The following is a 9,553-nucleotide window of genomic DNA, read 5'->3' on the forward strand; positions in this document are numbered from 1 at the left end:
AGTATCAGGAGTTTTCAATTCAGCTGTGTAGAATATGAAGGATGTATATTTTTGTTTTATTTTTTTATAGTTTTCTTAGGTATAATGTACACTGAAGATGGCATTTAATTTCGTTGTATGAGGTGCAATGACAATAAAATAAAATAAACATAAACTTTGCTCCGTTTTACCAGCTTTTTTGCCGCAGTTGTTATGTGAATCATTGCATCCATGAATGTGGTAACAGTATTGAAATATGGTAAAGTTACAGGTATAGATGTGTAACTGAAGAAATATTAAAATATGGTCCTGGAACATTTTGAAGTGTCTAAGCTGCTTATTGGATGTTAAAAGCTGCACCTATGCCTGACAATTAAAATAATGCCATTACTGTTCCTATTTACAAAGGGGAAGAAGAGGGAATCAAAAAAAAATACAGCCTGGCAAGGGAGAATTATGATCAAAACACCTTCAGTAATTACCATTACTCCAAAATCTCTCAGTCACTGTTAGATCTAATCCCATCAGTTTCAGGGGTGGGTTCTATTTACCTTTACTACTGGTTTGCAACGGGACTGCAGCATGCACGCACGCTCTTCTGCGCATGCACAGATAGTCAATTGTGATGTCCGGGTGGGTGGGCGGAGCCTCCCACCGCTTTTACTACCAGTTCCAAAGAACCGGACAGAACTGGGAGCAACCCACCACTGATCAGTTTGGATGAGTAGTTAGGATTTTAGGCAAATAAAAATGGTTATGCATAAGTGTATGGTTCTATTATGTAATTTAAAAGTGAGAGCTAGGTCAGGAAAACCTTAAAAGTACATTGAATGCAGAGGGAAATGGATTATTTTAGAAATATGTATGGTAAAACAAGAGGTAAGAGTTGAATTTAAAGAGCAACAGGCAATGTATGAAGTGATGTGTGGACATGATAGAACCAAGAATATATTGCAAAGATATAAAGGTATAGAGAAGCATAGGAAATTATGTAAATTATGTTAGTGTAAACTAGATTAAATTCTATTTTTATTTTTTCTCTTATGCTTTTAAATTTGTTTACTCATTTTTCATTTCTCCTTTTCTAAACTGAGCATTATGCAGTTTAATGCTGAAGTGAATGCTCAGTATAATTTGGCAGGATAGTAGAAGCATGAATATGTTCACGATAGCTTTGGTACTATAAATTACTGTATACCTATGTCCATGTGTGCATCTTCCCTTAAGCGCTTTTTTACCCATTTAAAAAAACTTGAAGTTGTTTTGATGGATGCTGCTTATATGTTGCTATGATTTTACACTGTTTATGTGGGATCCCATATTTTGCGCTTCTTAAATTTTTCAGTAAAATATTTTAATCTGCACCACATGGGATTATGGCTGTAACATATAAAGGTAAAGATGCCTTTGCTCTGTTGGACAAAGATATACCATATCTATGAAGCACTAGTTAATATTAAATGCACATAATAATAGTATATGGAGATTGGATGTAAAACAAATGGATATATGTACCATAAATCCAGCACTGTTTTGCATTCCTGATTCCTCCTTGCCTAGAATGACAAAAATTTCTCTCCTGATCATAATTCCATGTCCAGAGAATGATAAAATGTTATTTTCCCCAACTAACTTAGAGAGTGTCTTACTCAAGCTCTGTGTTGTTGTGACAGATGGGATGGCACATATCTCACATTCCTGTTGGTGATTGGAAGTGGCAAAGGAAGCATCACTCTTTTTGCTTCTGACTATCTCATCAGGGGAAAGTGCTGATGCACTAGAATTAATGTGGCATTTGATTTAGGAAGCAACATTTCTAATCATTAAATATAGCTCTGGGAGTCAATCTGGTTGAACATTTAGAAGTAAACATTTCATCCTCATTTTTGTAAAAAATCTAAAATCAATTTCAATGGGAGGCATCTGTCTTTGGCAGGAGATAAAATAGACCTTAGCTTTCAAATACAAGTACATGTTTAATACAAAATAAAGAAAAATGGACAAATTGGACAAACATAGTTTAAAATTGTTGTTTTTATAATTTCCCAGTAATAAATGTAGCTAATGGAATATGAGAAATACATGTTATCACATTACATGTATAAAAGATATATTTGAGTAGTGTAAAAAGAATGATTTGGGCTTCAAAAATTCAGGGGAAGGCTCTTTATAATTTAATTGTATGTAAACTTGATACAGTTGATCAAATCTTGGATGTTGTGTATGCAGTGGTGGGATTCAGCCAGTTCACACCACTTTGGGAGAATCGACTGTTAACTTTGGTGAACTGGTTGTTAGAAGAAATCATTAGGGAAAAGAACTGGTTGTTAAATTGTTTGAATCCCACCACTGTGTGTATGCCTTAAACAGATTATGAAGCTATTCAAATTTGGGTTTCTTACTCTCTTACTTTTATCTGAATATGGATCTAAGAACCGGTTTCAAGATAATCCTCTTTCTGCAGTACCTAATGTCGGTGAAAGAGATGCTGGATTTCTTTTTCCCCCCCTAATTATAAGCACCATCTCTCAGCACCGCCCTGCTCTTTCTTATGACTGCCTGCCGGTCCCTTTAAACAAGTGCGGCAGGATATACTGTGAAATAAATCCCAGCTAGGTGGCAGCATCGAATTGATACCGATATAGAAAGCTAAACAGGGCGCTTCTGATCTGATGCTAAACATCAGACTTATATATGGTTTTATTGTATTTATTTACTTAGTAGACATAAGTAAATCTAACGTGTAGCGCATATGACTCCGGGCGGCGTACACAATGAAAACATAAAGCTAAGCAGTCTGGAGAATTCACACACAACCATTAAAAACCAGTTAAAACCAATTAAAAACTATTATTTCATTATTCACACACAATGTTAGGATCCTAGCTATGTGCAAGCAGGCACCAACGGTTGCAAACGATGCTCAACCCCAAGCAAAAATCTAAAATCATTTTCGATAGGAGGAATTTATTTATCTCGCCGACGAAATAAAACAAATCTTAACTCTCCAATACAAATACATGTTCCGTATAAAAAAAAACACAAAAAAACCTAAACAAGCTGTGTTTTAAACAACGGAGCGCGATCCCTTTTCCGCAGAAACCCATTTTCTTCGCGTTTTCCGAACGGCGTTACTTTTCACCGAGAGGAATTTAGGTCTTCGCGAGCCACCGTCTGAGCCTTGCCAGTCACGTGGCTCCGGATCAGCTGATCAGGATTCGTGGGCTGCCGGAGAAGCTGCGGTCGGCAAAATGGAAGGGACGCTGGAGACGCATTTGGAAGATACGTAAGTGACGCTAAGGACGGCGCTCCTGCCCGCGGGACGTGAACGACCGGCAGGTTCTCTCGCTCCTTTTAAAGAAGGGCAGCCGGCCTGTGGTTGGTGGGGGGTGGGCTGGGGGATGGTTTCTTCTCTGGCCGGTTCAACTCTCACCTGTGCCGTCTCCTTTTTCCTTAGTATGAAGAATCCCTCCATTGCGGGAGTCCTCTGCACCGATTCTCAGGGGCTAAATTTGGGCTGTAAGTAGACACTTTCCGGGGACAGAAGCCTCCTTCTCACCCCGCCAAAAGCTCTGCGCGTATTCCAAATCCGCTTGTCTTCTCCTTCCTTCGTTTTTAAACACTTTAGTCCAGTGGTGGGATTCAGCCAGTTCGCACCAGTTCGGGAGAACCGGTTTTTAACTTTCTGAGCAGTTTGATGAACTGGTTGTTGGAAGAAATCATTAGGGCAGAGAACCGGTTGTTAAATTATTTGAATCCCACCACTGCTTTAGTCCCCATGCCATTTCAAGCACTGCACCTTCGTCCCTGCGCTTCTCAGTTCTTGCTTTATTTTGAATTTCGATTAAAGCCTTATACAGCAGTGCTTCCTCTCTCCCCCCAGTCTAAACTACTCTCTTGGAAGTAGTTTCGTGATAATTTAGGATGTACCGGTAATCCTCGATTTACGACCACAATTGAGCCCAAAATTTGTGTTGTTAAGTGAGACATTGGTTAAAGTGAGTTTCGCCGCATTTTACAACCTTTCTTGACACCATTGTTAAGTGAATCACTGGTTGTGAAATTAGTAACCTGGTTGTTAAGTGAAGCTGGCTTCCCCATTGATGTTGCCTGTCAGAAGGTTGCAAAAAGTGATCACATGACACACGGACACAGACACAGCAACTGTCATAAATATGAACCAGGTGCCAGGCTTCTGAATTTTGATCACATGACCATGGGGATGCTGCAAAGGTAATTGTGAAAAATGGTTATAAGTCACTTTATTCAGTGCCGTTGTAACTTTGAACAGTCACTAAATGAACTGTTGTAAATCGAGGACTACCTGTATTAGATTATTTATTTTTTTGGCTGGGAGAAGTAAAAATGAAATAGGGCAGCATAGCTGGCTGGAGAATTCTGGGAGTTGAAGTCCACAAGTCTTAAAGCTGCCAAGTTTGAAGACCTCTGAAATAGGGTTTATTACTCAGTTTTCCCATAATCCCCCCCATCCCCTTTAACTGCTTTTTTATTTTTTTACTTCTGCCCAAGCAGTCCCCTTGATGGCTGAGTTCTCTCATTTTCAGATGCATCCAAGCTTTCTTTCTCATTTTGTTTAGAAATTCTAACAGGGTCCACAAACCTGGCTTATATGGGCCTCTTGCTGTTAGCCCCCTTTAAATCCTGCTGCTAATGAAATAGCAAGTGGTGTTTTGTTTTTGTTTGTTCTTTTAAACTCTGGAAATGCCTATCCAGAATTTTGACATCTTATTCTCTGGCAGCAATGAAGAATCCAAGCTAGAAACGTGGCAGTGATAATCACAGCTTATTAAACTTTTTTTGCCACTCAACTCTCAGCAACTGGAGGAAGTTCACAGCAATCAAAGAAATTACAATTAAACCAATTAAGCCTTAAAAAATAAAGATAAAAGATGCAATCATGATGCAGTGTGTAGTCTCACTCTCCCTTGCCAAAGGCCTTCATGGCTTTTCTGGGCAACAACAGAGGGGGGGCCATCTAGATCTTGGGGGCAACCTCATCCCAGAGGGCAGGCAACAGCTACAGAGAAAGGGCACTTCTGAGGTTCTGAAAAATCACATTGTTTAATTGAAGGAACCCAGAACGTGCCAACACTATAGGATTGAATTTGCCAGGAGATATTATGGGAAGCAGGTGGTCCCTCAAGTAACCAGGCTCTATGCCATGTAGGGCTTTATAGAAAACAGTTCTTTAAATTGCATTTGGAAGCAAACCAACTAGTGGGTTTGTGAAGCAGAGGTTTTAGATAGGCATGCTGAGGCATGAGTGGCTGTCTGAAGGCCCACCCACCCCCATCTAAGAAAGGGCCTTAGTTTTGTTGCAGCAGTTTGTATTTGCAAAACTACTGAGCCAACTGAATTTTAGTCAGCATGTTCTTAGTTTCTGGTTCACTGTGGTTATGCAGATCCAGCAATTGAGTGTATTATATGAATGTTGCTTCCATCATCTGCAAATGTGCATATCGGGTGAAATGCTCCCGGTTCAGACCGGATCGCCCGATTCAGTAGCGATGGCGGCGGGTGGTTCGGAGAACTGGTAGCAAAAATCCCTGCCCCCCCCATACCCAGCTGAGCCGCACGATCATCAGAGGCTTTTTTTTTTTATTTTTAAAAGCATTCTTCCTTAAGGATAAGAGGAAAGCACCAAGATGCTTGGAGCTTACAAAGGAGACCAAGAGGTAACCTTCCTCACCTCTGACTTACAGTTGCCAAAATTAGCAACTCCACATTAGACAAGCCTTTCCATCCCTCTGCTAGACCCAGAATCTAGTTAATAATTGTAAAGCTGTAGCAAATAAGTGACATAATAAAAGCCTTGGTCATATCCAAAAGTCCAACTGTTTCAGGATTTTATTAGTCAACCAGTTTCTGAAAATGTTATATAGCTGTATCAGTCCTTCAGTGCACTTTGACTTTGCAACTACCGGTAGTAACTGGACATATTGTCAGAATTCCAGACAATTCCTGCAATTTGCAGTTAATTATTTGGGGAGAACATTTATTCTTCTTCACAGCTAAATACAGAACGTTTTTCTTTTAAATGATGCACAGTTATCTTCTAGGTCGTGGCACCCTCTCAGATGAGCATGCAGGTGTAATATCTGTTTTGGCCCAGCAAGCAGCAAAATTAATTTCTGATCCAACAGATATTCCTGTTGTATGTCTTGAATCAGACACTGGGTAAGCATAATTAATACAGTTTTAAAGACCAACATTCCATAAATGTTATGGATCCCAGTCCATTACAGGGAGAATTCATTTACTATTTTTGCCTCCAAGCTCTGGAGTGTTCTTGGCAATTTTCAACCTAATTTTTGTAAAAAACAACAACAACAAAAAAAAACCCTTTGGTAATTATTTTTGAAAATGGTTTGCAATTGCCTGATTCCTGATTGTTATGGCTGAGAAAGAGTAAGTGACCCGAGGTTATTCAGCTGGCTTTATGGTACTAGAATTCCATCTCCTGTTTCCTAGCCTAATGCCTTAACTACCACACCAAACTGGCTCTTTTAATAGCAATAGCATTTAGACTTCGTAGTGCTTTACAGGCTTCTCTAAACGGTTTACAGAGTCAGCATATTGCCCCCAAAAATCTGGGTCCTTTTTTTTACTGATCTTGGAAGGATGGAAAGCTGAGTCAACCTGGAGCCTGGTGAGATTCGAACTGCCAAATTGCAGACAGCCAGCACCAGCAGTCAGCAGAAGTAGCCTGCAGTACTGCATTCTAACTACTGTGCCACTGCGGCTCTTAATCTAGGATTTGAATCCTTAATTCATTTTTATTATCCCCATGAGCTATATTTTGGAGTCGTTGGGAATAAACCTGGGTTTTCCATTGGGTATGGAGTTCCCATGGAAACATGGAGTCCATTAAATGGCTGGTATAAGTTTGCATTCTTCCATGTTTAATGATTATAGTGTTTTCACTGTTTAAATGTATAAATTGTATTCATTATATAATTTTTGTATTGTATATTCTGGACAAGGTCATACGCAAGTGAGATGGGTGGCTATATAAATTCAATAAATAAAACACCAGGTTCAACCAGTTATGTAACTATAGGAATTATAAAATCATCAATAACCCCAATCTGCACTATTTTCATTAATATTTTGTGTTTGCTTACAATATAAAAAAACATCTATAATTTATTGTTTGTTTTGTTTTTTTCCAGCAATATCATGATCCAGAAGCATGATGGCATCATAGTGGCAGTACATAAAATGGCATCTTAATTTTGCACATTCACAGTATTCATTGCTCTTCAAGAAATCACTTTTGTGGAACTGTCTTCTGCCAATTAATACAAATGGGATATCCAAACTCATGAAGCCAGAACCTAATTAAATCTATCAACATCCTCACTTGCCTATCTTGATACAGTGTATCTACAGAACTTCCATTGTTTATCTTTTGAGTAATGAAGCACTTTTTTTTTATTGCTGGAAAGACAGCAACTTAACAGATGGCCCCAATGTTAGAGGAATTCAAAAAATTGTTGAGGACAGTAATGCGTTCTATCTTGACTAAATATTGTGCATCTACTTGGATGTAGCAGAAGAATCTGTTAAGAAAATCTTGTCTTCTTCCTTGGCACATTGAAACTAAAAGTCTATTTCATCTCAAGCTTGGCTCTTGGTGATTTACGTGGCCATATTTATGTAGCTTTGTTGCCGTCAAATGCAAAAGGTTAGCCATTGTCGTCTTCTCTGAGATACTTTTCAATTTTTCACCCTAGTCTATAGTTTTGGATATCCTATCTCAGTCCAAATACTGATCATGACCAATTCAGCATAACTTTCTAGATCAGTCAAGGATGGTCAAATATTGCCACCTTGCAAAAAAAAAAAAGGCAAAAAAAGTATTGCCTCCTTGCATATTGATAAATATTTATAGGTGTTTCATAATAACAGCAATGTGGTTTTTGCACTGCTCTTTTCTGAACAGTAACCTAGAAAATAAATGAGAACAACTTCTCCTCTAACCAGTTATTAACTAATGTCATGATCTTATTTGGTTGATGAGGCTATCACATTCTTTTATGTGCTGGCTACTAAAAACATACCAACAGGCTCAATACTAAGTTTCTTGCCCTAAATTTTAAGATGTAAACTTGTATGCTTATACTTAGAAAACAGTTCATCAGAGTTAAGCCCTAGGGACATAATTCAATTAAGGTTTGGGACTGCTTCTGGTTCTGTTTGAATAAAAGGAAATTAACAAGAAAATAGAACAAGATGGTATACCCTATGGTATATGGGTTGTTTTTAATACAATTTTACTGACTTTCTATCCAAGTAAAAACTACATAAGTCCTTTCAGTTACTCTTAAAATTCTGCTGCTCCAAAATTAAAATACTTAGCAGCAAGAGTTTGAAAGAAATCTGATGCCCTTAGTTTTCTGCCAAAAAAAGTAATTATTTGGCATTGTGAGAGTCTACTTAGCCAAAGGGGATAATTTTTTTTAAGAAATGGAAATGATGATAGAAGCTGGTAGCAAAGGATCATAGAGCCAGAAACAGTAAGTACCATATGTTTCCACAACATGCTATTTAGACTATGATTGACTGAAATCTATTTCATTGGCTAGATTGGCATTAACATCCTGAGCCACAAATTAGCCAACTACATCTTCACATGTTCAACAAATCAGCTACCTGATAAATACACATCACTGGGATGGATAAGCTTGCACAGAAGAAAGGCTGGAAGTCTTAACATATTTACTGTACAAGCAGAATAGAGGTTTTGCTGTCTTTATACTCAGCAGTTCCTAAAGAAAGAAATATGCTACCTAGGTGGATGATCTACAGCTCAAGGTTGAATTGTGGAGTCCTTGTTTTCTGAGTTTGGTTATTTGCTTGCAGAATATCGGTATTCTATCCAATACTAGTAACAGCATCAGAGCACCAGGGACTCCACAGACATTCACAAGAGTCTGCATTCTCTTGAATATGGGCAGAGCTCTGCAGAATCCAATATAAACAATGGCCCATCAGACTCCTTCCCCAACTACACATTTGGGGGTGGAGAAAATTTCCCTTCAGACTTCTTTCCCCTGGTATACAGGAGAAAGCTTATGGGGCTTTGTATTAGATTCTGAAATATTTTTATTGTTCCCTTCCTTTCAACTTTTAAATTGTAATGGTAAATAATAGTAAAACCATCCAAGATTGTGGGTAAAACAGATAAGATTTTTTGGGAGGGAATATGAGACTGGTAGTTTAAATGTTGACGCAGTTGACAATGTGGGTGACTATAGATTTCCTCAGCTCTGTATTGAATGCTAGTCAGGAATATGATTGGAACACTAGACATTCTTCCATAGAGAAAGAAAACATCTGGATGAGTATTGTGTCCTTTGGACATTTAGCTGAATCTGCCTGTTCCTTGCTGCAATGCACAAATTGGCATTGTAGTTAAAGGGCTTCGTTAGCTTGCAATTAGTTTCTGCAGAAAGGAAAAAATAACACAAAGCTATGTATATAATTACTAACCACAGCAGTAAACCACTGTTTACAACGTAGTACTACTGTTTCGATGTGTGCATTCACA

General features: G+C 38.4%; 1 protein-coding gene across 1 annotated transcript; it reads left to right on the plus strand.

Moving 5' to 3' along the window:
• The first annotated feature begins 3,174 nt into the window (after positions 1–3,174).
• LAMTOR5 (late endosomal/lysosomal adaptor, MAPK and MTOR activator 5) lies at positions 3,175–7,624 on the plus strand. The gene is made up of 4 exons (XM_070941429.1): positions 3,175–3,265; positions 3,437–3,498; positions 6,060–6,177; positions 7,173–7,624. Exons 1-4 carry the CDS (start codon positions 3,231–3,233, stop codon positions 7,231–7,233), a joined length of 276 nt encoding a protein of 91 aa, XP_070797530.1. The 5' UTR covers positions 3,175–3,230; the 3' UTR covers positions 7,234–7,624.
• The last annotated feature ends 1,929 nt before the right edge of the window (positions 7,625–9,553 follow it).

Source organism: Pituophis catenifer, unplaced genomic scaffold, assembly GCF_029215685.1.
Source record: "Pituophis catenifer annectens isolate HBS135680 unplaced genomic scaffold, rPitCat1.0.hap2 SCAF_3, whole genome shotgun sequence".
Classification (NCBI taxonomy): Eukaryota; Metazoa; Chordata; class Lepidosauria; order Squamata; family Colubridae; genus Pituophis; species Pituophis catenifer.

Excerpts from the sequence above, each read along its gene's own strand:
- LAMTOR5 (XM_070941429.1), top strand. The coding sequence starts at position 3,231 with ATGGAAGGGACGCTGGAGACGCATTTGGAAGATAC. Across the intron at positions 3,266-3,436 it reads GAGACGCATTTGGAAGATAC|TATGAAGAATCCCTCCATTG; the intron begins GTAAGTGACGCT and ends CTTTTTCCTTAG. Across the intron at positions 6,178-7,172 it reads TGTCTTGAATCAGACACTGG|CAATATCATGATCCAGAAGC; the intron begins GTAAGCATAATT and ends GTTTTTTTCCAG.